Source organism: Leptodactylus fuscus, chromosome 6, assembly GCF_031893055.1.
Source record: "Leptodactylus fuscus isolate aLepFus1 chromosome 6, aLepFus1.hap2, whole genome shotgun sequence".
NCBI classification, from domain to species: Eukaryota; Metazoa; Chordata; class Amphibia; order Anura; family Leptodactylidae; genus Leptodactylus; species Leptodactylus fuscus.
In genome coordinates this window covers 20,340,910-20,368,794 of record NC_134270.1, presented here as the reverse complement: position 1 = coordinate 20,368,794, position 27,885 = coordinate 20,340,910, and the positions used below count along the sequence as shown (strand labels likewise).

General features: G+C 43.6%; 1 protein-coding gene across 11 annotated transcripts in view; it reads right to left on the bottom strand.

Moving 5' to 3' along the window:
- SHISA6 (shisa family member 6) overlaps positions 1–27,885 on the bottom strand; it is a 171,984-nt gene that overhangs the window by 10,044 nt on the left and 134,055 nt on the right. For 8 of the 11 annotated variants that reach the window (XM_075279445.1, XM_075279447.1, XM_075279450.1 and 5 more), the window contains one exon: positions 1,597–1,659. The exons of the other annotated variants lie outside the window; for them this stretch is intronic. In XM_075279445.1, the coding sequence (XP_075135546.1) occupies positions 1,597–1,659 (63 nt within the window). The remainder of the gene's footprint in view (positions 1–1,596; positions 1,660–27,885) is intronic. 11 annotated transcript variants of the gene reach the window in all.

Below are 27,885 nucleotides of genomic sequence, written 5' to 3'. Positions count from 1 at the left end.
ACTCTGCCAGGCATCGGGCCTTGGCAGAGCCGACTGTGCATGCCCGCACTACAAGCTGCACGGGAAGTCCGCACTACAAGCGGACATGTGCAGTCGGCTCTGCCCAGGCCCGATGCCTGGCAGAGTGAATGAAGAGCCGGAAGACGCTGCGGGGAAGCTGCACGGAGAAGACTTCTAAAGGTAGGAGAAGAACCAGCGTTGATTGGCCGACTGTATAGCATATGGCCAATCAATGCTGGTTCTGCATCGAACTTTTACATTCGAATAGTGAGTGGTACTCGATCGAGTACGAGTATATCGAATACCGTAATATTTGATCGAATACCTACTGGATCGAGTACTACTCGCTCATCTCTAGTCTGTACTATTGCTTTTTGCAAAGTTTGTTGAGAAGACAGTGACCTTTCAAGGTAGCTTCCGCCATCAGTCATCTACTAAACTGACTGAGGTCAACGTTGGTGGGCAGGGGTGCTACAGAACCTCCTTTGATGTTTTACATCCATATTGGGTATTGTAGACTGTTTACAATCCAGTCTTTGATTTGTTTCTTTGGCATAGTAGAAGATAACCAGGCAACAAGACTGGTGGCCACTGGTGACAATTGCCCAAGGGTTGGGATTCTTGTGCCCTATCCCCTTACAATTTGGTTGGGGCTCCCCATGTATTGGAAAGTGAACGATTTTCAGCCAAGTTCTTTGAAAGTCCACCTGGTTGTGAGATTATAACCAGTCGTGTCATTGTCATACCAAGCATAGGTATGGCAAATCGAATCAGATATGTTTTGTTGTACCTTTGTACACAACCATGACCATCACTCATTCATTCTACCATGGCCATCTACCCTTGTATGCCAGACCACCTTGTCTAGTGAACCAGACCAAATCTCTGAATTCATCAGTCACGTAGTATACCCAATAAGACCAGTTCCACTAGAGCGCTCGGCAATCTTCCCAGCCTTACCAAACTGGGGCCATAAAATTTTATAACATACCCAAGCTGACAAAGTCTGAGTGACCATGAAGCCATTGTAATAAAATGGGGGTATCTTTAACGTTAACTTGCTAAAAACAATCCCCTTTAAGATCAGGTTGACCTGTCCATTGTATTATCATGGTGCCTGGTACTACGTATGGAACTAAATGAGTACTTAGTCGGAATCGCACTGAAGCTAGGGGGGAGACCTTGAAAGTAGAACCAGATATGGTCAGACAGTTACAGGTAACACATTTACCACAGACACGTGTTGTACATTAAAACAATGTGGAATACAATAAAGGACAGATACAAACAGTATATACTACATACAAGATGTGAGAGTCCTGCCCATATGAGCTTACAATCTAAAATCAGACAATATTACATAACATCAAGGAATAGCACCCTCACTTGTGGTCTGGCTTCTCCAAACCTATGTCATCCTTGCGTGGTGCCCCCTACTTGCCACCATGTTGCCAGGGTCCTCGAGTTATAAGGTCTTGGATGTAGTTAGGACCTTTCCTACCCTATTTGGATACTTAGGACCATCAAGGTTGGCCAGTAAGTTTCAGTGGGTTGGCTATATAGATAAGAGTTCCTCAAACCTGGAAAACGTCTTACCGTTGGTGGGTGTCTGGGAGGCATTATTGAGCACGAGGTGATTATAATTTTGCTGATGGTCACCTAAAAGAAAATAGAATGTCGGCTATAAATACAACATCTTATTTCTGGATGAGGATGTTGATGATGGGTGGATGTTGTGAAGGTCAATCATCCCTACATGGTATTGGTCTAACTTGTGGGCCTGTTGTTGAGTCTACATGTGTTGAGTTGATGTTCTCTGTATCTTCCTTTGCCACCACAAACCTCAGGTGTGAAATGGTAACCTGGTCACTCAGTAGGAGAAAGAAGGTTCTAACTCGATTGCTTTTATAGATTTTGTCATCCCTCAAAAAGGAAGAAAACTCCATGGCTACCCGGTAACTCAATCCAGTCTTAAACATTGACTTAAGTATAAGGAACCACAGCTAACGTTATAATTTTTTGCGCTTTCTGGTTTTGTTCGCACGGGGCAAAGATCCGGCAAGTTATGTGATTTACCAAAATTGCTTTGATCTCTCGAAATATTTAGAAGGTCTTAGAGATTGTTGAAAAGGTTGAGATCGCCAATGAAAACCCAAGAAGATCAAGTTCACCAGAATACAATGTAATCTCATGAGTAGACCTAGGACTATGACCTCTACCTCACCAAGGCCATCAGGATACAGAAGTCCCAATGAACATTATGGTGACCTCAAGACGTCCTTCCAAGAACACATCTCCATCACCCCTCTAAGGCTAGCTTCATCACAAAAAACCTAAGCTTAATCGTTGTCTTAACTTTCCTACCAAACTCTGCCCTCATGAGGTTGAGAAGACCAAAATTGATCTACAATGTCAATATCATAATCTTGAAGGAAGTTTCCAGCAAACTAGATAAATTTTAAGAAAGGATTGGTGGGTGTAGAACAGATTGAAGGGTCTTATTCTTTGTTTAAGTCACGACTTCTCTTATGGTTGGAGCTAAGGAACACTAGAGAACATTATGGGTTTATTAGCTGGAGACACACAACAGGTCCTTCTTACAAAATTTGATGGTTTAGATAAGATTGGATAATTCTTGGTCCAAACTGCTGACTAACTAATGCATGTGGGGTCCTTCCGACTTTCCTTGGCAATCTTTCAGCAGCCGGATCCTTGGGGAGATGAGCTGTCGGAGGAACGTGGCACTGGCACCCTCCTCTCTTCACCCAGTCATACCCAGCTACCAGTTTAGTAATTCACAACCAAGACAGATAAGGATTTTTTCTTGGCTCGTGCCGGTTATTGGTGGCCATTAGTCCCCATAGATGGCGCTGTCTTCCTCTAATGATCATTAAGAGGCAATAATTAAGAATCAGACATAAATATTGTCTCCTCGTCCCTGGCACAGAAGACATGGAGATACTAATTACCATTGTTGGAATGAATTACGACCTGCAGGCTATAATTTTATGGGAAATTAGCCATCGAGAGAAGGAACTTCCTAAGAACAGGGGGTTACCGCCGAGTGTTATCGGGGGCTTTTAGGAGTGAAAATCAAGTCATTCATTACCAGAGACGCGTCGTGGTTCACCTTATCTGTCACCGGGCTTGACAAAGGATTATTGGAATTTTTACGTCCCGTGGTAATGAATCATGATCTGTGTACTGTACAAATGAACAATGTGAGCTTGGGAATGCAAATATGACCTTTCATGTTGGAGGCAGAAGCTTATAATACAAGGCGCAGGCTCCGCCATCTCCATTAGCTGATGTGCATCCTAGGAATATCTCACAGATAATAGCTTCAACCTTTTAGAGATGGTGATCCTGGAATATGGGTAAGGTTAGTATTAAGTTTAGAGTTTAAAGGGTTATGTAGGATTAGGGTGTCTTGGCTTTTTTCCAAAAACAGCGCCACACCTGGCTACAGGTTGTGTTGAGTATTTCAGCTCAGCTCATTTGAAGGGAATGTGGCAGAACTAGAATATCATCTGCTCAACTGCTGATATTAACGTAAACTGCTCAATGCCCGGGCCCTACAGAGACACTGCCTTGTCCCCTCACAGGTTACAATTGATACCTGGGGGTCCTGGCAGCAAGACATCCTGGGACCAGCATGTTTATGGGGAAACCTTCTAACAAATAGGGATCTTCCAAAGTGATCAGAACTCTTGCCCTACAGGTAAAATGTCCAGTCCTTGTTATGAGGTTATGGCTAAGGTTGGGGTTAGGAGTTAAGATTGGACTTAAAATTAGTGTTGGGGTTAAGGGTAGGGGTTAAGTTTAGGATTGAAGTTGGGTTTTGGGTTAGGCTTAAGTTACATATGGGGATGAGTTTTAAGTTATGTTGGAGGATAGGTGTTAGGTTAGGGATAAGTTTAGAGATAAAGTTAGGGTTGAGTTTATGGTTGAGGTTTGAGTTAAGGTTAGGATTCTGGTTAAGCCTGACACTTGTGTTAAGGTGCAGGTTACAGTTGGTTTTAGGTTAGGATTGAGGTAAGCGTGTGGGTGGATTATAGATTATGGTGGAGGATAGATTTTAGGTTAGGGATAAGTTTAGAGATAAAGTTAGGGTTGAGTTAGTGGTTGAGGTTTGACTTAAGGCTAGGGTTCTGGTTAAGCCTGACGTTTGTGTTAAGATTCAGCGTTCAGTTGGTTTTAGGTTAGGATTGAGGTTATGGTTGAGATTGAGTTGCAGATTTGTGTTAAGGATAGTGGTGATATTGGGTTTTAGGTTAGGACTAAGGTGAGGATCAAGGATAGGTTTTAGATTTGGATTATGGATAGGGTCCAGGTTGGATTATAGATAAGGTTTAAGGATGGGGTTGATACTGGGTTTTAGGTTAGATTTGAGTTTAGTTTTAGCTTAGGGTTAAAGTTAGGGATTTAGGTCAAGATTGAGGTTCTGGGTAACATTAGTGTTTTAAAGCTAAATTGTTATCTATTGATAAACTGAAACATTGTAATAGACTTTGGGGAGAATTTATCAAGTCTTACACTACAATATTAAGGTTTTCGAAAAGTCCCAAAACTAGGGCTTTGTGACCTTTAGGACTTACTTAAAATAATTTGTGATATCTCAGGACAGAGTGTTAGACTTACAAATATGGCAAATTTATCAAATATTGTGCAATGTTATAAAGTTGGTGCAAACTGCAAGAGACTCCCCCAAACTGGTATACGGAGAACCTGTCCTTAGCATGTCCTAATGATACGGCGAGTCCATAGAGACATCCTACGACTACAATGACTGTCAGAGGATTCTACGACTGGTGATCTGGATGCCGCCCCCATTTTACCCTTCTCAGTTACAACCACAGTGCGGGGCGAGCGGAGTCCTATTAGATATTATACGGCAGCTCATCTGTTCAGTCTCCATGGTAAACACAATACGGATTCTTTCGCTCACATCCATTCATGTGCGACAGTCAGCGAGGAGACCTTGATGTATCCACTAATGAATGTTCTCCGGCGTCTCCTGATCTCCGGGGATAATTCTGTCACTGTGATTAAAACCTCTCGCCGCTCCCAGCCTTGTTTACTGAAGTTATGATCTCTGAATGTGTCGCAATGTTCTGTGTCTTACGGACGCCATCGCTCAGCGCTGTCAGCCGCACCGGGGATTTATAAGCGCAGGCAGATGTCTGGACAAGGGCTAATTGTATATACCGTGTTGTATCTGGGGATTGGAGGGGGTGCTGTGCCTTACCTTCCATCCATATCTCCCCCCAGTGTTATACCATACAAAGCCCATATTATCCAATGACTTGGCGCCCAACTGGGGCCAAATAAACTACAGAAAACAGATGAAGTTGGGATTGGGATGGTGGATTGAGGGGACGTGGCGCCACCTTCAGGAGTGACAATTAATGATCCATGTGTCACCATATGCAGTTAAGGTCCCTCCTGGATCTGAATACTATAACCTTCGAAGGGTAAAATATTCAGTGTCCAGTGATAAGAACGTCTAAAGTTTTGCGATTTTCTAATAAACTTCTTTTCCCAATTCTCCATTCCCGAGATGTCTTCAGTGACTCGGAACTTTCTTCTTTACACCTTTGTTTATAGTGATTTTCACAGCTGAGAGCTTGTTACAATTGTATCCTGACTAGACAGAATGTCTTGGACTCCAGACTTAGGCTCGGTTTACATCTGCGTTGGGGTTTCCGTTTGGGAATCAGCTTGGGGATCCTTGAATGGAAACTTCGTGGCATTTCTGACTTCCGCCTCAGGCGGCACAAAGACTAGGTTCACCCCTGCCTAAGTGGACTAGGCCTGATTAGGGTTGAGCCGATCTTGAGATTTCAGGATCTTTTTTAAAATCTGCTTTTCGATAATTTTTCAGCCGATCTCGAACGTGAAATTTGCTTGATCCCTGATTGGAATCCGATCTTTTGTGATCCCGATTGCTCAACCCTAATGTTAGTAGCCAAACATTGTGGGAACTAACGTGAGACCTTGATCCCACCTAATAAAATCGGGATCACGAAATTTGCTTGATTGCCGATCGGAATCCGATCTTTTCCGATCCCAATCGCTCAACCCTGCCTGATACATTTTACTTGCGCTGATACATTGTAACAAACTATCAGGACAGCAGAGAGATTTCCACTGCCGATAACAGAGGATAGTTAATACTGGACGGAATTGTGACAACCCCTCAGCTGTGACAAGTATGACATCTTCTCCTCCCATAGTATAGATAGTGACAGTCTGCGGGGTCTTCAGCACCTTCTACATATTGGTTATTTGCCGCCTCTCGGGGACTAATTGATCCAGTAATGGATATGGACACATGAAGCGTTGGGTGAAATTGGGGGTACGGCGCCTGCCCTCCACTCCCGGTGTATAATAAAGACGTTACAGTCATGGGGAGGAGGGGCGCAGCCGCTATTTAACATCCTGAATCCGCCCGCTACAGTAAATGTTTCGCCTGTTAAGAGTAGTTATTAGTGTGGGGAGGGAAGAGCTGTCACCATGATGTATCACCGGCTCACCGCCAGAACACAAGAAGCTGTACAATGTGTAATACTGAGAAATATCCACCCCGAGACGGGGAAATAAGGGGGCGAGGAGTGGGCGCGAGAAGACATGACATCCTATAACATCAGCACACTGAAATACTCTGTGCTGCTGGGGACCCAATATAGAACTCTTAGTCTGTGACCTCTCTTACAAGGTCAGCACACTCCTCTCCTGAAATACTCTGTGCTGCTGGGGACCCAATATAGAACTCTTAGTCTGTGACCTCTCTTATAAGGTCAGCACACTCCTCTCCTGAAATACTCTGTGCTGCTGGAGAGTCAGTTCCTTCTATTGTGTAACGCTTAGTCTGTGATCTCAGCACACTTCTCTCCTGAAATACTCTGTACTGCTGGAAGCCAGCAGTATCTATGTCCATGACGCCTGTTTGCCCTCCTTTTCTGACAGGATCATCTGTAGTATTACCATCAGCTCCCGGCAGTGACACGTCCCAGGAATCCTTATCTAACCCTGATTTCCTTTTCTTTAAGAGACGGTTACATTTCTAACTTGTGTCTTATCTGCGACATCACAAATATTAAAGGCATGAGCGCGGAGCGACAGGGAATCTTCACGCTGTTATCTCGCCCAATAGTCGCCGAACATTTGGAGATAAAAGACAAATAAGAGCAAATAGCAGCGAATATTAATGAAGATGATACAAAGGGATAAAGGAAAAGCTGCGCTGTCTGACTGGTCCCTGAGGAGAACGCAGAATTTTTTCATTTTTGATCTCAGAGCTTTTTGTTTGGGTGGCCGCTCTGTCATAGTAGTGTCAATCCCACTACTCCCAAACCCACAGAAGATTAACTTACTGCATTATGACCCTAAGTTACCTCTACAACATGTGCATCATTACATCCTGCATTATACTCCAGAGCTGCACTCACTATTCTGCTGGTACCGTCACTGTGTACATACATTACATTACTTATCCTGTATTATACTCCAGAGCTGCTCTCACTATTCTGCTGGTGCAGTCACTGTGTACATACATTACATTACTTATCCTGTATTATACTCCAGAGCTGCACTCACTATTCTGCTGGTACAGTCACTGTGTACATACATTACATTACTTATCCTGTATTATACTCCAGAGCTGCGCTCACTATTCTGCTGGTACAGTCACTGCGTACATACATTACATTACTTATCCTGTATTATACTCCAGAGCTGCGCTCACTATTCTGCTGGTACAGTCACTGTGTACATACATTACATTACTTATCCTGTATTATACTCCAGAGCTGCACTCACTATTCTGCTGGTACAGTCACTGTGTACATACATTACATTACTTATCCTGTATTATACTCCAGAGCTGCGCTCACTATTCTGCTGGTACAGTCACTGTGTACATACATTACATTACTTATCCTATATATACTCCAGAGCTGCACTCACTATTCTGCTGGTACAGTCACTGTGTACATACATTACATTACTTATCCTGTACTGATCCTGAGTTACATCCTGTATTATACTCCAGAGCTGCACTCACTATTCTGCTGGTGCAGTCACTGTGTACATACATTACATTACTTATCCTGTACTGATCCTGAGTTACATCCTGTATTATACTCCAGAGCTGCACTCACTATTCTGCTGGTACAGTCACTGTGTACATACATTACATTACTTATCCTGTATTATACTCCAGAGCTGCACTCACTATTCTGCTGGTGCAGTCACTGTGTACATACATTACATTACTTATCCTGTATTATACTCCAGAGCTGCACTCACGATTCTGCTGGTACAGTCACTGTGTACATACATTACATTACTTATCCTGTATTATACTCCAGAGCTGCACTCACGATTCTGCTGGTACAGTCACTGTGTACATACATTACATTACTTATCCTGTATTATACTCCAGAGCTGCACTCACGATTCTGCTGGTACAGTCACTGTGTACATACATTACATTACTTATCCTGTACTGATCCTGAGTTACATCCTGTATTATACTCCAGAGCTGCACTCACTATTCTGCTGGTGCAGTCACTGTGTACATACATTACATTACTTATCCTGTATTATACTCCAGAGCTGCACTCACTATTCTGCTGGTGCAGTCACTGTGTACATACATTACATTACTTATCCTGTATTATACTCCAGAGCTGCACTCACGATTCTGCTGGTACAGTCACTGTGTACATACATTACATTACTTATCCTGTATTATACTCCAGAGCTGCACTCACGATTCTGCTGGTACAGTCACTGTGTACATACATTACATTACTTATCCTGTATTATACTCCAGAGCTGCACTCACGATTCTGCTGGTACAGTCACTGTGTACATACATTACATTACTTATCCTGTACTGATCCTGAGTTACATCCTGTATTATACTCCAGAGCTGCGCTCACTATTCTGCTGGTGCAGTCACTGTGTACATACATTACATTACTTATCCTGTACTGATCCTGAGTTACATCTGTATTATACTCCAGAGCTGCACTCACTATTCTGCTGGTACAGTCACTGTGTACATACATTACATTACTTATCCTGTATTATACTCCAGAGCTGCACTCACGATTCTGCTGGTACAGTCACTGTGTACATACATTACATTACTTATCCTGTACTGATCCTGAGTTACATCTGTATTATACTCCAGAGCTGCACTCACTATTCTGCTGGTACACTCTTACTTGTTGTATACTTAGTTGTCCTTTATAAATACTTCTTAGGCTGAAGGTTTGTATAACTTGTAGACAATCTTGTGTGTGACTTTCTACTTCCTGACTTTATTAGTATTCAGTAAGATTGTGTACAGATCTGGATGTGACTGGAGTATATATACAGTATGTAGTAACATGAATATTTCAGCATGTCTAGAGATGAATGATTACCTTGTATTGCTGGATAAAACCTTAATGCCTATTTCAATATGACAGTAATTGAAGAGATAATATAACAGCAGTATTATGAATGCAGCTCTGGATGTCAGCGGTGCACAAGAGATAATGTAACATCAGAATGCTGCTTTGGATGTGACTGGTGTAGAACAGATGATATCCCTTCCGCTGTCTGCAGGATTAGTACATTACTCTGCAAATGCTGTCACTTTCACTCTTCACCACTGCAGAGCAGGCGCTGCTGTACAAGTTATAAACCAGCAGGGGGCGACAGTGAATTATAAGCTGAACGTTTGAGCCCATGCTTGCAGAATGACACTTGCAGCTCTTAATGTGACTCGTGTATAAGACATGGCAAAAAATATTTGTAAAGCCTCAATTTTCAATTTTACTGTAGTCACATCTAGAGCTGCATTCACAATTCTGCAGGATTTTCTCCTTTATGCTTCCAGGGTCCTAAACCCCCCGTGTTGTCTGACTACAAGAACGTGCCTGGCCCTTTAAACGCCATACTGTACATAAACCCCCCATGTCTGGTTTAGCAGTGACGTTGTGCCGTAAACCTTTTACTTTCCTTGTGCCAAATAAATCCGGGTTAAGCTTCTTACATCCTATTATTATCCCAAAGTAATCCCATAAATGTATTCCGGTATAGATGAGATGCGGCGGCGACGTCGGCGAGCCCGCGCTCTATTTAATTGGTGAAATCGATAGCATTTGGATTAACGAGGGGTTTACCCGGACTGAAACAATGGGAGGAATAAGCGACATTACACCGGATTACACCGCAACGCACTCATGTAACAATCATCTGCACCGCGTCATTACAGGAACGTGAGGAGAATCTGCAAGTATATGTGAGGGGGCCTGCTAACCAATCAGGGAGGGAAGCCATCAGATCTAAGAGGATGGCAACCAATCAGAATCCAGGGGATGGTAACCAATCAGATTACACAGGGAGAGAATCCATCAGATCTAAGAGGATGGCAACCAATCAGAATCCAGGGGATGGTAACCAATCAGATTACACAGGGAGAGAATCCATTAGATCTAAGAGGATGGCAACCAATCAGAATCCAGGGAATGGTAACCAATCAGAATCCAGGGAATGGTAACCAAGTAGAGAACAGAGAAGAGCAACCAATCAGAGTACAGAGAATGCTAACCAATCAGATTCCACAGGGTGAGACTCTATCAGATATAAGAGAAGGGTAACCAATCAGATTCCAAAAGATGGAAAGCAATTAGATTTCACAAGGAGAATACCAAACAGATCCTCCAAGGTGGTAACCAATTACCTACAACGGGATGGGAACCAATCAGATTCTATAAGATGGCAACCAATCAGATTTCACAAGATAGTATCCAATCAGATTCTAAGTGTAAACCCCAAACCAGATTCTAGAGGATGGCAACCATGTAGGGACATGTTGTTTGGTTGCCATAAGTCCATAGTACAATGTGTGTGACAAGTGATCGGGTTCTAGGTCATTGCAACCAATCAGATTCCAAGTATTGATAATCAAGTGCTAAGGGACGACAGCCAATCAGATTCTACCTACCGACACTAAATCAGGCAGCCAATCAGATTGTAGCTTTCAGTTCCAAGACCAACACAATAGAGTTCCGGGGGGAGTCGTGGGTTGACAACCAATCAGCATAGGTAACCAACCAGATTCCAAGTACTGTCAGCCCGTTAGATCTAGGTCTGATACTAAGACTACCTTGGTGACCTTCTAGACCTGTAGGGGCTGCTGTGTACACCCCTGGTTTTGGTTTATTCCAGTCTCCACTGTAATAACATAATATAAGATCTCAACAGCGCCCCCATATAGAGTGGCCACGACAAACATTGCACCCTTTATTTATAATAATGCAGGTCTGCTTGGCAACAGGTTTTTCGATTCCAGAATTTTCTCTATGAGCAGTAAAGTCATGCTTCAATATGGCGGGTGGAGCGGTGAAGCTTGATTCCCGGATGTGGGTTTTAGCGGCAGAAGATTACAGGTTATTACTGAATTTGCATTGACGTTCGATCGCAGCAATCTCATCTAAAATTATAATGTAGAATGACTGTCGCGGCTCCGCTCTCCCTGGAGAATGTAACCATGTCCTGTTTAACCTCCAGCCTGCAGAGGTCCCCGCTCATATGATTATCGCCAGATCTCATTGCCTCCAGCTCATATTTATCAAAATTACAAGTGCAGTAAGTATAATGGTGGACGACACGATCCTATAAATGTACCGCCATCTCCCCATACAGCCGCCGCCACTATTATTCTGTATATAGACTTATAGGACGAAAGTCACAGCTAGGGGGCGCAATGCCAGGGGGAGCAGTGAGTTGCCTAATTGAAAACAAGTAATTCTCCAAATAATCATGGCTTCTCTCCACTAGGCAAACAACGCCACCTCTGTTCATTGTCTGGTACTGCAGCTTGAAGGAAACAGGGCTTAGCTGCAAACAACCTGTGGATAGTTGTGGCATTGTATCTAGGAGAAATCAGCCATGTTATTTTTATCTATATTACCAATGCCAATGATTTCTGAAAAGGGGCGGAGCTGTGACAATTTCTACTGCATATACATAAAAAACTGTTCAAATGGTTTCTATGATAAAATAAGACGGATGGATCGGAAATCCACCAGACTGAACAAAATGTCCCCTGAGAAGTTTATATTGTAATTGGGGGCAGGCACAGGTTGTATGGAGCTCCCCTTTAAGTGCACGTGTTGGTTCATGCAATGGCTGCCTTCAATATATACAGACAACAAGTGTATCTGGAGGGGAGTTGGTTGGTTTACAACTTTTTGTCCAGTGTTATAAATCCTTTAACAAGTGAAAAATTGGGTTGATATGTCATATATCAGGTGATTAGCGCCTCTTAGGACTCATTCACACGGGGGAAGAGGGGGCGGATTTGATGCTGAATCCACCTCAAAATCTGCACCCTCAGAATAGAGGTCTATGCGGACCCCTAGCTTCCTTTTTTCCGTGAGCTGCCCTTTCTTCAGGCGGATCCCGCGGCTGATTCAGTCACGGTGTCCACCTCGCGACAGCACCCTCCAGACTACACCCATTCATTTGGGCCTACTCTGGAGCGGGAAGACGCGACAGACGTATTTTGGTCCTATTCCCGTGTCAAAATCAGGACCAAAATACGCGGTCCCTAGCCCCGTGTGACCTAGCCCTTAAAGTGAGAGACACCTCCATTTTGAAGGTGGAAACGAGAATGTTGTAATTTTTAAGATCAGGGGTTATGAGGGGGTCACGTCAGACCTGATCTGTCTCGTAAACGTGCCCCCTAGGCTCAGCTTGGGTGTTTTTGATAGGGAGAGGGGTTGGTCCCTTTGGTGGCTTATCCCATGACCTTCCCCTTCTCGTCCTTGATATCAGTAGTCTTGGCCTGATGTCCTCCATACCATGACATAGTTGGCTGGTTAGGCCAAAATCGTTGACGTTGGCCAACCTATGCCTAATGTGTATGAGTTGGGACCTCCTGACTCAGATTAAACCTGGGGTGCAGGGTCTTGCTAAGATACCGTGGAGCGTATCCACACCACTCCTGTCTTTTTGCTTCTCCTGTACTTGAACGCCCTTTCATCGACTTCCGTCTATTTTCGCCGTCGCCCTCAATGTCATCTCCCTTCTAAATTAAGCACGTCTAATTGGCCACAATTTTAACACAGCTTAAATCCTTAATTTCCCGTGTCTCTACATTGATAGACTTTGAACTACTTCTAGGTCCATGGGGCTTTCAGTGGAAAGCTGTTAAATTGTATTTTGCCTCCTACATGGTGTTTAACCCAGAATTTATATCATATCAGCAATTCTGAAAGTTCTCGAGCTCTCCTAAACGAATATCTATTTAGCAGATTCATCGCTTCGGGCTCCACCATTGGGGCCACTTATGGGATTCTGGATACCAATTCCCTAATAGAGGATTATTACCGCTATTGCTTTTGTTGCAGAAAAAGTTCTAAGAATTTCAAAAACTTTCAAAAACTTTAACAATGGTCCTCTTGACAATGTTCTATTCCACCGATTTTAGGTCTTGAATTGGTCTCCTGAAGTAAAATGAATGGGACAGAGGTGGGAGAAGAAGTAAAAAATGACAAGTTACGCTAAGACTGTCCACCATACCACCAGGTAAGCGTTGTCATTGGGGTTGAGCGATCGGGATAGGAAAAGATCGGATTCCGATTCCGATCTTTTCCCGCAGGATCGAGGTCAGAGGTTATTTCCCACAATGCTTGGCTAATGGCCAATCATTGTTAGCTTTTCCCACCATAATTGGCCAGTAGCCAAGCATTGTAGGAAATAACCTCTGACCTTGACCCCGAGGGAAAAGATCGGAATCGGAATCCTATCTTTTCAGATCCCGATCGCTCAACCCTAGTCGTCATATATTGTTGGTAAATTCTAGTAATCTCAAAAAATTTCACAATGGTCCTCTTTAATGGCAGGTGAAGTTGACTGTGGCTGATGTCACTAGTTCCGGCCTCTTAAGGCGAAGTTAATGGGATGTACGACGGGGAAATAGTCAAAAACACCCATTATGCCAAGAATACCCACCATACCACCATGCCAAGAAAGTTCTAACAATCTCAAAAACTTTCAAAAACTGTCATGTTGGTTTTCTTTAACAGCATGTGAAGTGGACTGTGTCTTATCCCACCAGTTTCGGCACTAGATTCAGTCTCTTATGGTGAAGATGGGAAAGCAGTCAAAAATTACCCAAGTTGGGCTACGAATATCCAACATACCACCATGCACAGACGAGCATCAATCGCCGGAAAGTTCTAATAATCTCAAAACCTTTCACATTGGTCCTCTATAAGGACATGTGAACTGGACCGTGTTTCATCGCACCAGTCTCAGCCTTGGAGTCGATCTCTTAGGGCCCGTTTCCGCAATGTAACGCGGCGCTCATTCTGACACGTAAACACTAGAGATGAGCGAACACTAAAATGTCCGAGGTTTGAAATCCGATTCGAACAGCCGCACACTGTTCGACTGTTCGAACGGATTTCGAACCCCATTATAGTCTATGGGGGGAAATGCTCATTTCAGGGGTACGCAACATTCGATAAAATTATACTTACCAAGTCCACGAGTGATGGTCGGGCTGGATTCTGCTTGAAGTCTTCTCCCGGCACAGGGTCCCTGCGTCCTCTTCCGGGTGGAATTCACTCTGCCTAGTCATCCGGCCTAAGCAGAGCCGACTGCACATGCGCGGAAGAAGACGCGGGGACGCAGCGCGGAGAAGACTTCGTAAAGGTAAGAGAAGAACCAGCGTTGATTGGCAGAATGTATAACATTCTGCCATTCAACGCTGGTTCTGCATCGAACCTTAAACTTCGAACAGCTAGTAGTGTGTTTGAATACCATAGTATTCGATCGAACACCTACTCGCTCATCTCTAGTAAACACGTGTCAGAGTGAGCGCTTCAAAACAGAATCCCATTGACTTCAATGGGTTCCATCTACACATTGAAATCAATGAGAGACTTTTTAACCCATTGATTTCAATGTGTTACGCGCGTTAAACGGAACCCATTGAAGTCAACGGGATTGTGTTTTGATACGCTCACTCTGACACGGAATGAGTGCCGCGTTACATCATGGGAATGGGCCCTTAAGTTGAAATGAATGGGACAAAGGTTGGGAATTGTAGTCAAAAATTACCCAAATTGTCAACCACGGATTCAAACAATTCACTCTATCCCCTTTGAAGGACGGGCGTCATCCTCCATTAAAGGGATCGTAACCACAAAGCATATGAAGATAATGGTAAGGATAAAGGAAGGGGGAACCCGTGGTCATCCAAAAATGAGAATTAATCTAGTAATATTCCTCGGAACAGGAAGGAGTCCAACCTGCTTTATGTCGTGGCCCTTTAAGCCATTTGCGGAGTGAAACCCAATCCCTATATGAAGCTCCTTAGGAAGCGGCGGCGGCGGCGATATACAGGGCTGATCATATAACCTGCGCAATTTCATTATGGCAGCAGACATCTCGGCGGGCGGCAATAACTCATTGATATATCGAATTTCATTTATTTTCCAGAACACTTGAATTGAGTAATTGGACGAGACTCATCTCATTATAGAATCTGGCGGAGGTTGCGCTACATCGCTGGGAGTCGCTCCTCGCGTTACATTATGTCCTCGGCATTTGTTTTATTTTTTTTACCGAGTATTAACATAAGAGTTTAATAGTGAATGATTCATAAAAGTTGGGAGATTTCCCATAACACATTAGGAAATACAAGCGTCGCTCCACACAGCCGCCATCATTTACCAAGGGCTTTTAGGCAGCAGACAGGTACTGAGCACAAAGCCAAGATTCAGGATCTGACAGCAGCCAAGCAGAGAGATGCCGAGGCCTCTGCCGACCCTCACGGTAACGTGTATAGATGTGGCCTATACATTAGTTATCAGCCGTGGAGGTATCGTGTGACATGCATGTAAATAATAATAATAATAATAAATATGGCGTCCCGTGATAGTACAAACTACGTGTACACAAATACAAGGCGGCCGCCATCACACATCAGCTATGGAGGTCTAAGAGCCGTAGAATACCGCCTGATACCATCACACATCAGGAGCTGACAGTACGGGGCAGGTAAGGGCAGTCTACTGCTCTATTATACCGCCCAACTTTCAAAGGATAGAAGGAGCAACAGAATGTGCGACGCGCTATGTGCGCTGACAAATTTAGCTCCACCCACTTCTATGTTGACTCCGCCCATTTTCATCCATTTTTCTTTGCGCCCCCACACAGTATCATGCTCCCAAAGTCACTCTTACATTATATGCCCCCAGTTTAATCTTCCCCTTCATCTGCCCTCAATTTAATGCCCTCCTTCATCTGAGCGGGACAACAGGACAGGACCCAGAACCCAGGTTTGTCCCGCTGAATCTGGGATGTTTGGGAGGTATGATCTCTGTTAGGCCAGGTAGAGGATTACTGTAGGACAGGTGAGTACAAGCTATTACTATCTGTTATCAGCCATGTCAGGAGAGGAGAGGCCGACTGTAGGACAGGTGAATACAATCTATTACTATCTGTTATCAGCCATGTCAGGAGAGGAGAGGCCGACTGTAGGACAGGTGAGTACAATCTATTACTATCTGTTATCAGCCATGTCAGGAGAGGAGAGGCCGACTGTAGGTCAGGTGAATACAATCTATTACTATCTGTTATCAGCCATGTCAGGGGGAGGGGAGAGGCTGACTGTAGGACAGGAGAATACAATCTATTACTATCTGTTATCAGCTATGTCAGGAGAGGAGAGGCCGACTGTAGGAGAGGTGAATACAATCTATTACTATCTGCTATCAGCCATGTCAGGAGACGAGAGGCTGACTGTAGGACAGGTGAATACAATCTATTACTATCTGTTATCAGCCATGTCAGGAGAGGAGAGGCCGACTGTAGGACAGGTGACTACAATCTATTACTATCTGTTATCAGCCATGTCAGGAGGGGAGAGGCCGACTGTAGGACAGGGGAATACAATCTATTACTATCTGTTATCAGCCATGTCAGGAGGGGAGAGGCCGACTGTAGGACAGGTGAATACAATCTATTACTATCTGTTATCAGCCATGTCAGGAGGGGAGAGGCTGACTGTAGGACAGGTGAATACAATCTATTACTATCTGTTATCAGCCATGTCAGGAGAGGAGAGGCTGACTGTAGGACAGGTGAGTACAATCTATTACTATCTGTTATCAGCCATATCAGGGGGAGGGGAGAGGCTGACTGTAGGTCAGGTGAATACAATCTATTACTATCTGTTATCAGCCATGTCAGGAGGGGAGAGGCTTACTGTAGGACAGGTGAGTACAAGCTATTACTATCTGTTATCAGTCATGTCAGGAGGGGAGAGGCTGACTGTAGGACAGGTGAGTACAAGCTATTACTATCTGTTATCAGTCATGTCAGGAGGGGAGAGGCTGACTGTAGGACAGGTGAATACAATCTATTACTATCTGTTATCAGCCATGTCAGGAGAGGAGAGGCCGACTGTAGGTCAGGTGAATACAATCTATTACTATCTGTTATCAGCCATGTCAGGAGAGGAGAGGCTGACTGTAGGACAGGTGAGTACAATCTATTACTATCTGTTATCAGCCATGTCAGGAGAGGAGAGGCCGACTGTAGGTCGTGAATACAATCTATTACTATCTGTTATCAGCCATATCAGGGGGAGGGGAGAGGCTGACTGTAGGTCAGGTGAATACAATCTATTACTATCTGTTATCAGCCATGTCAGGAGGGGAGAGGCTTACTGTAGGACAGGTGAGTACAAGCTATTACTATCTGTTATCAGTCATGTCAGGAGGGGAGAGGCTGACTGTAGGACAGGTGAGTACAAGCTATTACTATCTGTTATCAGCCATGTCAGGAGGGGAGAGGCTGACTGTAGGACAGGTGAATACAATCTATTACTATCTGTTATCAGCCATGTCAGGAGGGGAGAGGCCAACTGTAGGACAGGTGAATACAATCTATTACTATCTGTTATCAGCCATGTCAGGAGGGGAGAGGCCAACTGTAGGACAGATGAATACAATCTATTACTATCTGTTATCAGCCATGTCAGGAGAGGAGAGGCCGACTGTAGGACAGGAGAATACAATCTATTACTATCTGTTATCAGCCATGTCAGGAGAGGAGAGGCCGACTGTAGGAGAGGAGAATAAAATCTATTACTATCTGTTATCAGCCATGTCAGGAGGGGAGAGGCTGACTGTAGGACAGGTGAGTACAATCTATTACTATCTGTTATCAGCCATATCAGGAGAGGAGAGGCCAACTGTAGGACAGGTGAATACAATCTATTACTATCTGTTATCAGCCATATCAGGAGAGGAGAGGAGAGGCTGACTGTAGGACAGGTGAATACAATCTATTACTATCTGTTATCAGCCATGTCAGGAGAGGAGAGGCCGACTGTAGGTCAGGTGAATACAATCTATTACTATCTGTTATCAGCCATGTCAGGAGAGGAGAGGCTGACTGTAGGACAGGTGAGTACAATCTATTACTATCTGTTATCAGCCATGTCAGGAGAGGAGAGGCCGACTGTAGGTCAGGTGAATACAATCTATTACTATCTGTTATCAGCCATATCAGGGGGAGGGGAGAGGCTGACTGTAGGTCAGGTGAATACAATCTATTACTATCTGTTATCAGCCATGTCAGGAGGGGAGAGGCTTACTGTAGGACAGGTGAGTACAAGCTATTACTATCTGTTATCAGTCATGTCAGGAGGGGAGAGGCTGACTGTAGGACAGGTGAGTACAAGCTATTACTATCTGTTATCAGCCATGTCAGGAGGGGAGAGGCTGACTGTAGGACAGGTGAATACAATCTATTACTATCTGTTATCAGCCATGTCAGGAGGGGAGAGGCCAACTGTAGGACAGGTGAATACAATCTATTACTATCTGTTATCAGCCATGTCAGGAGGGGAGAGGCCAACTGTAGGACAGATGAATACAATCTATTACTATCTGTTATCAGCCATGTCAGGAGAGGAGAGGCCGACTGTAGGACAGGAGAATACAATCTATTACTATCTGTTATCAGCCATGTCAGGAGAGGAGAGGCCGACTGTAGGAGAGGAGAATAAAATCTATTACTATCTGTTATCAGCCATGTCAGGAGGGGAGAGGCTGACTGTAGGACAGGTGAGTACAATCTATTACTATCTGTTATCAGCCATATCAGGAGAGGAGAGGCCAACTGTAGGACAGGTGAATACAATCTATTACTATCTGTTATCAGCCATATCAGGAGAGGAGAGGAGAGGCTGACTGTAGGACAGGTGAATACAATCTATTACTATCTGTTATCAGCCATGTCAGGAGAGGAGAGGCCGACTGTAGGACCGGTGAATACAATCTATTACTATCTGTTATCAGCCATGTCAGGAGGGGAGAGGCCGACTGTAGGACAGGGGAATACAATCTATTACTATCTGTTATCAGCCATGTCAGGAGGGGAGAGGCCGACTGTAGGACAGATGAATACAATCTATTACTATCTGTTATCAGCCATGTCAGGAGAGGAGAGGCCGACTGTAGGAGATGAGAATACAATCTATTACTATCTGTTATCAGCCATGTCAGGAGGGGAGAGGCCAACTGTAGGACAGGTGAAAACAATCTATTACTATCTGTTATCAGCCATGTCAGGAGAGGAGAGGCCGACTGTAGGACAGGTGAGTACAATCTATTACTATCTGTTATCAGCCATGTCAGGAGAGGAGAGGCCGACTGTAGGTCAGGTGAATACAATCTATTACTATCTGTTATCAGCCATGTCAGGGGGAGGGGAGAGGCTGACTGTAGGACAGGAGAATACAATCTATTACTATCTGTTATCAGCTATGTCAGGAGAGGAGAGGCCGATTGTAGGAGAGGTGAATACAATCTATTACTATCTGTTATCAGCCATGTCAGGAGAGGAGAGGCCGACTGTAGGACAGGTGACTACAATCTATTACTATCTGTTATCAGCCATGTCAGGAGGGGAGAGGCCGACTGTAGGACAGGGGAATACAATCTATTACTATCTGTTATCAGCCATGTCAGGAGGGGAGAGGCCGACTGTAGGACAGGTGAATACAATCTATTACTATCTGTTATCAGCCATGTCAGGAGGGGAGAGGCCGACTGTAGGACAGGGGAATACAATCTATTACTATCTGTTATCAGCCATGTCAGGAGGGGAGAGGCCGACTGTAGGACAGGTGAATACAATCTATTACTATCTGTTATCAGCCATGTCAGGAGAGGAGAGGCTGACTGTAGGACAGGTGAGTACAATCTATTACTATCTGTTATCAGCCATATCAGGGGGAGGGGAGAGGCTGACTGTAGGTCAGGTGAATACAATCTATTACTATCTGTTATCAGCCATGTCAGGAGGGGAGAGGCTTACTGTAGGACAGGTGAGTACAAGCTATTACTATCTGTTATCAGTCATGTCAGGAGGGGAGAGGCTGACTGTAGGACAGGTGAGTACAAGCTATTACTATCTGTTATCAGTCATGTCAGGAGGGGAGAGGCTGACTGTAGGACAGGTGAATACAATCTATTACTATCTGTTATCAGCCATGTCAGGAGAGGAGAGGCCGACTGTAGGTCAGGTGAATACAATCTATTACTATCTGTTATCAGCCATGTCAGGAGAGGAGAGGCTGACTGTAGGACAGGTGAGTACAATCTATTACTATCTGTTATCAGCCATGTCAGGAGAGGAGAGGCCGACTGTAGGTCAGGTGAATACAATCTATTACTATCTGTTATCAGCCATATCAGGGGGAGGGGAGAGGCTGACTGTAGGTCAGGTGAATACAATCTATTACTATCTGTTATCAGCCATGTCAGGAGGGGAGAGGCTTACTGTAGGACAGGTGAGTACAAGCTATTACTATCTGTTATCAGTCATGTCAGGAGGGGAGAGGCTGACTGTAGGACAGGTGAGTACAAGCTATTACTATCTGTTATCAGCCATGTCAGGAGGGGAGAGGCTGACTGTAGGACAGGTGAATACAATCTATTACTATCTGTTATCAGCCATGTCAGGAGGGGAGAGGCCAACTGTAGGACAGGTGAATACAATCTATTACTATCTGTTATCAGCCATGTCAGGAGGGGAGAGGCCAACTGTAGGACAGATGAATACAATCTATTACTATCTGTTATCAGCCATGTCAGGAGAGGAGAGGCCGACTGTAGGACAGGAGAATACAATCTATTACTATCTGTTATCAGCCATGTCAGGAGAGGAGAGGCCGACTGTAGGAGAGGAGAATAAAATCTATTACTATCTGTTATCAGCCATGTCAGGAGGGGAGAGGCTGACTGTAGGACAGGTGAGTACAATCTATTACTATCTGTTATCAGCCATATCAGGAGAGGAGAGGCCAACTGTAGGACAGGTGAATACAATCTATTACTATCTGTTATCAGCCATATCAGGAGAGGAGAGGAGAGGCTGACTGTAGGACAGGTGAATACAATCTATTACTATCTGTTATCAGCCATGTCAGGAGAGGAGAGGCCGACTGTAGGTCAGGTGAATACAATCTATTACTATCTGTTATCAGCCATGTCAGGAGAGGAGAGGCTGACTGTAGGACAGGTGAGTACAATCTATTACTATCTGTTATCAGCCATGTCAGGAGAGGAGAGGCCGACTGTAGGTCAGGTGAATACAATCTATTACTATCTGTTATCAGCCATATCAGGGGGAGGGGAGAGGCTGACTGTAGGTCAGGTGAATACAATCTATTACTATCTGTTATCAGCCATGTCAGGAGGGGAGAGGCTTACTGTAGGACAGGTGAGTTCAAGCTATTACTATCTGTTATCAGTCATGTCAGGAGGGGAGAGGCTGACTGTAGGACAGGTGAGTACAAGCTATTACTATCTGTTATCAGCCATGTCAGGAGGGGAGAGGCTGACTGTAGGACAGGTGAATACAATCTATTACTATCTGTTATCAGCCATGTCAGGAGGGGAGAGGCCAACTGTAGGACAGGTGAATACAATCTATTACTATCTGTTATCAGCCATGTCAGGAGGGGAGAGGCCAACTGTAGGACAGATGAATACAATCTATTACTATCTGTTATCAGCCATGTCAGGAGAGGAGAGGCCGACTGTAGGACAGGAGAATACAATCTATTACTATCTGTTATCAGCCATGTCAGGAGAGGAGAGGCCGACTGTAGGAGAGGAGAATAAAATCTATTACTATCTGTTATCAGCCATGTCAGGAGGGGAGAGGCTGACTGTAGGACAGGTGAGTACAATCTATTACTATCTGTTATCAGCCATATCAGGAGAGGAGAGGCCAACTGTAGGACAGGTGAATACAATCTATTACTATCTGTTATCAGCCATATCAGGAGAGGAGAGGAGAGGCTGACTGTAGGACAGGTGAATACAATCTATTACTATCTGTTATCAGCCATGTCAGGAGAGGAGAGGCCGACTGTAGGACCGGTGAATACAATCTATTACTATCTGTTATCAGCCATGTCAGGAGGGGAGAGGCCGACTGTAGGACAGGGGAATACAATCTATTACTATCTGTTATCAGCCATGTCAGGAGGGGAGAGGCCGACTGTAGGACAGATGAATACAATCTATTACTATCTGTTATCAGCCATGTCAGGAGAGGAGAGGCCGACTGTAGGAGATGAGAATACAATCTATTACTATCTGTTATCAGCCATGTCAGGAGGGGAGAGGCCAACTGTAGGACAGGTGAGTACAATCTATTACTATCTGTTATCAGCCATATCAGGAGAGGAGAGGCTGACTGTAGGACAGGAGAATACAATCTATTACTATCTGTTATCAGCCATGTCAGGAGAGGAGAGGCCGACTGTAGGACAGGTGAGTACAATCTATTACTATCTGTTATCAGCCATGTCAGGAGGGGAGAGGCCAACTGTAGGACAGGTGAGTACAATCTATTACTATCTGTTATCAGCCATATCAGGAGAGGAGAGGCTGACTGTAGGACAGGAGAATACAATCTATTACTATCTGTTATCAGTCATGTCAGGGGAGGAGAGGCTGACTGTAGGACAGGAGAATACAATCTATTACTATCTGTTATCAGCCATGTCAGGAGGGGAGAGGCTTACTGTAGGAGAGGAGAATACAATCTATTACTATCTGTTATCAGCCATGTCAGGAGAGGAGAGGCCGACTGTAGGACAGGTGAGTACAATCTATTACTATCTGTTATCAGCCATGTCAGGAGGGGAGAGGCCGACTGTAGGACAGGTGAGTACAATCTATTACTATCTGTTATCAGCCATGTCAGGAGGAGAAAGGCCGACTGTAGGACAGGTGAATACAATCTATTACTATCTGTTATCAGCCAGGTCAGGAGGGGAGAGGCTGACTGTAGGACAGGTGAATACAATCTATTACTATCTGTTATCAACCATGTCAGGAGGGGAGAGGCCGACTGTAGGACAGGTGAATACAATCTATTACTATCTGTTATCAGCCATGTCAGGAGAGGAGAGGCTGACTGTAGGACAGGTGAATACAATCTATTACTATCTGTTATCAGCCATGTCAGGAGGGGAGAGGCTGACTGTAGGACAGGTGAATACAATCTACCGTATTACTATCTGTTATCAGCCATGTCAGGAGAGGCCGACTGTAGGACAGGTGAATACAGTCTATTACTATCTGTTATCAGCCATGTCAGGAGGGGAGAGGCTGACTGTAGGACAGGTGAATACAATCTATTACTATCTGTTATCAGCCATGTCAGGAGAGGAGAGGCCGACTGTAGGACAGGTGAATACAATCTATTACTATCTGTTATCAGCCATGTCAGGAGAGGAGAGGCCGACTGTAGGACAGGGGAATACAATCTATTACTATCTGTTATCAGCCATGTCAGGAGAGGAGAGGCTGACTGTACGACAGGTGAATACAATCTATTACTATCTGTTATCAGCCATGTCAGGAGAGGAGAGGCCGACTGTAGGACAGGTGAATTTATTGCTCTCTGTTATCAGCTGGTGTCTAGCCGCTGTTCGTTCCCTCTGCTTCTTCTTCCATGTCTGCCTTCCTTGTGTCTTGCCAAGCTCACCACATATGCAGGCAGTGGATTTACAGCCCAGACTTCTGTAATGGGATCTTTATTCTGCGTCCTATAAATCTCCGGCCTGTGTCTAGGTGGTGTAAAGCAGAGAACGGTGCAGTACCGAGGCAGCGGCCGCACAGCCGCACTGTATATTCATCCATACCGTGGTCTCATTACAGTAAATCTGAATGTAATGGCTTGTACCAAGCGGCAAACACGATCAGACTCCATTCATATCCACATTGGATGCTATTTTTCCATCAAAATGACACACACCTAAAATAGATTGAACCCCATAATACATCATTGGTGTCTGCCATACAATGGATCTGTCATAGCATTGTGATGTCTGTTACATGTGTAAAATGTGAACACGGCCTTATCCTCCCGATATGCCAATTGATTCGCTTTTCTATAAACTGATAGATGGATAAATGTCATGCATGGAAATATCTCCATTTTAAAGAACCCCATGGAAATACGAGGGGGCCCTATTGTGTCAGGGAGCCCTGTCTTCTCATTTATATTTGCAGCTGGTGTACGGTCACCATGCTTGTGAGATAAGGTGATATGACGATATCTCTATTACCAGTGCCGGAAATTTGTTTTCTGTTCAAGTAAAAAAAAAAACACGCATTGCGGCTTCGCTGGAAGATCATGATTTGTGCGGCCCCATAATCACAGACTTATAGGATATGATGATGGTGAAGGGCCGAGCAGCTTCATAATGCTTGACCTTGGAGCTTCCTTTCCAGCTAAGTGTACAGTCTGCCAATCTCACGTCTGCGCGAAGACAGCGGTTATACGGCGAAGCACATTATGGCAGAGCTAATGGTTTTAGTCATTTTATAAGGTCGGGGTCATCTGAAATGGAGAAACATGGGTTTATGAAGGGTGACAATGTAAAGTGACCTCATGTCAGCAGAAGACTTCATATGTGAGGTCCTCACTGAAGACTGTATGCGTACAGTGTTGGCCAAAAGTATTGGCCCCCCTGCAATTCTGTCAGATAATACTCGTTGTCTTCCAGAAAATGATTGCAAGCACAAATTCTTTGGTAATATCTTCATTTATTTTGCTTGCAATGAAAAAGCACAAAAGAGAATGAAAAAAAAGTCATTGATCATTTTACACAAAACTCCAAAAATGGTCCGGACAGAAGTATGGGAGACCCGGCTTTCTCACACTGGGCCCTACATGATGCTGCACAATGTGTTGGTCGTCTTCAGACTTCATAATGCCATGCACACGGTCAAGCAGTCCAGTGCCAGAGGCAGCAAAGCAACCCCAAAACATCAGGGAACCTCCGCCATGTCTGACTGTAGGGGGCGTCTTCTTTTCTTTGAAGGCCTCTTTTTTCCCTGTAAACTCTATGTTGATGCCTTTTCCTACTTTTGTCTCATCTGACCAGAGAACATTCTTCCAGAACGGTTTTGGCTTTCTCAGGTAAGTTTTGGCAAACTCCAGCCTTGCTTTTTTATGTCTCTGGGTAAGAAGTGAGGTCTTCCTGGGTCTCCTACCATACAGTCCCTTCTCATTCAGACGCTGACGGATAGTACGGGGTGACACTGTTGCACCCTCGGACTGCAGGGCAGCTTGAACTTGTTTGGATGTTAGCCAAGGTTCTTTATCCACCATCCGCACAATCTTGCGTTGAAATCAATTTTTCTTTTCCGTCCACATCTAGGGAGGTTAGCCACAGTGCCATGGGCTTTACACTTCTTGATGACACTGCGCACGGTAGACACAGGAACATTCAGGTCTTTGGAGATGGACTTGTAGCCTTGAGATTGCTCATGCTTCCTCACAATTTTGCTTCTCAAGTCCTCAGACAGTTCTTTGGTCTTCTTTCTTTTCTCCATGCTCAATGTGGTACACATAAGGACACAGGACAGAGGTTGAGCCATCTTTAATCCATTTCAACTTTCTGCAAGTGTGATTTAGTTATTGCCACCACCTGTTAGGTGCCTCAGGTAAGTAACAGGTGCTGTTAATTACACAAATTAGAGAAGCATCACATGATTTTTCAACCAGTGCCAATACTTTTGTCCAACCCCTTTTTTATGTTGGGTGTAGAATTATATCCAATTTGGCTTTTTGACAATTCTTTTTGTGGTTTTCCATTGAAGACAAATTAAATGAAGATAATAATACCGAAGAATTTGTAATTGCAATCATTTTCTGGAAGAACATGAGTATTATCTGACAGAATTGCAGGGGTGCCAATACTTTTGGCCAACACTGTATATATCACTGAGGATAGCATCGACGGAGGGAGTCATACTCTACACTGAGAGTCACATGGAGAAGATGTATAAGATAAAACAAATACAAAAATTATCAAAAACATTTTTTATCTCAAAATGTTATATTCCTGACCCAGACCCCATCCCTGGTACCGGAGGAGAAGAAAAATGGTCAATACACAGGTAGCCTAGAAAAAAACATTAGCAGCAAAGCTGTTCTCCTCAGGAGACAAGAGATCAATCCAGAATATGGTAATAAATTTCTGAGATCCACCATATTAATAAATCCTCTCAAACAAAGGAGCCCGGTACATATATTTGCTGGCCAGTCTTTAGCAAACCACTATACAGGACCTGGAGCCTGCCTAGAAATAACATTTGTAATAGTACAGCTGGGCGCTTTTTATGTCTCAGGTTCTAAATATCTCAGTAATAATCCTACAATATCAATCCAGAGGAAATCCAGAAATTACTGCTCAATAGAATTTCTAAGAACTCTATAGTCAAAGAGCAATAATAGTGCCGCTTATGAGTCTTCATGTCACTTCCATCATGTCTGAGATCATTGTACTCCTTTCTACAAGTACGACCTGACAGCTACAAGAGTATGGCCTTTAAAAACATAACTACTATAATACTGCTCCTATGTACAAGAATATAACTACTATAATACTGCTCCTATGTACAAGAATATAACTACTATAATACTACCTCCTATGTACAAGAATATAACTACTATAATACTGCTCCTATGTACAAGAATATAACTACTATAATACTGCTCCTATGTACAAGAATATAACTACTATAATACTGCTCCTATGTACAAGAATATAACTACTATAATACTACTCATATGTACAAGAATATAACTCCTATAATACTGCTCCTATGTACAAGAATATAACTCCTATAATACTGCTCCTATGTACAAGAATATAACTACTATTATACTGCTCCTATGTACAAGAATATAACTACTATAATACTGCTCCTATGTACAAGAATATAACTACTATAATACTGCTCCTATGTATAAGAATATAACTACTATAATACTACTCCCATGTACAAGAATATAACTACTATAATACTGCTCCTATGTACAAGAATATAACTAATATAATACTACTCCTATGTACAAGAATATAACTCCTATAATACTGCTCCTATGTACAAGAATATAACTCCTATAATACTGCTTCTATGTATAAGAATATAACTACTATAATACTACCTCCTATGTACAAGAATATAACTACTATAATACTGCTCCTATGTACAAGAATATAACTACTATAATACTGCTCCTATGTACAAGAATATAACTACTATAATACTGCTCCTATGTACAAGAATATAACTACTATAATACTACTCATATGTACAAGAATATAACTCCTATAATACTGCTCCTATGTACAAGAATATAACTCCTATAATACTGCTCCTATGTACAAGAATATAACTACTATAATACTGCTCCTATGTACAAGAATATAACTACTATAATACTGCTCCTATGTACGAGAATATAACTACTATAATA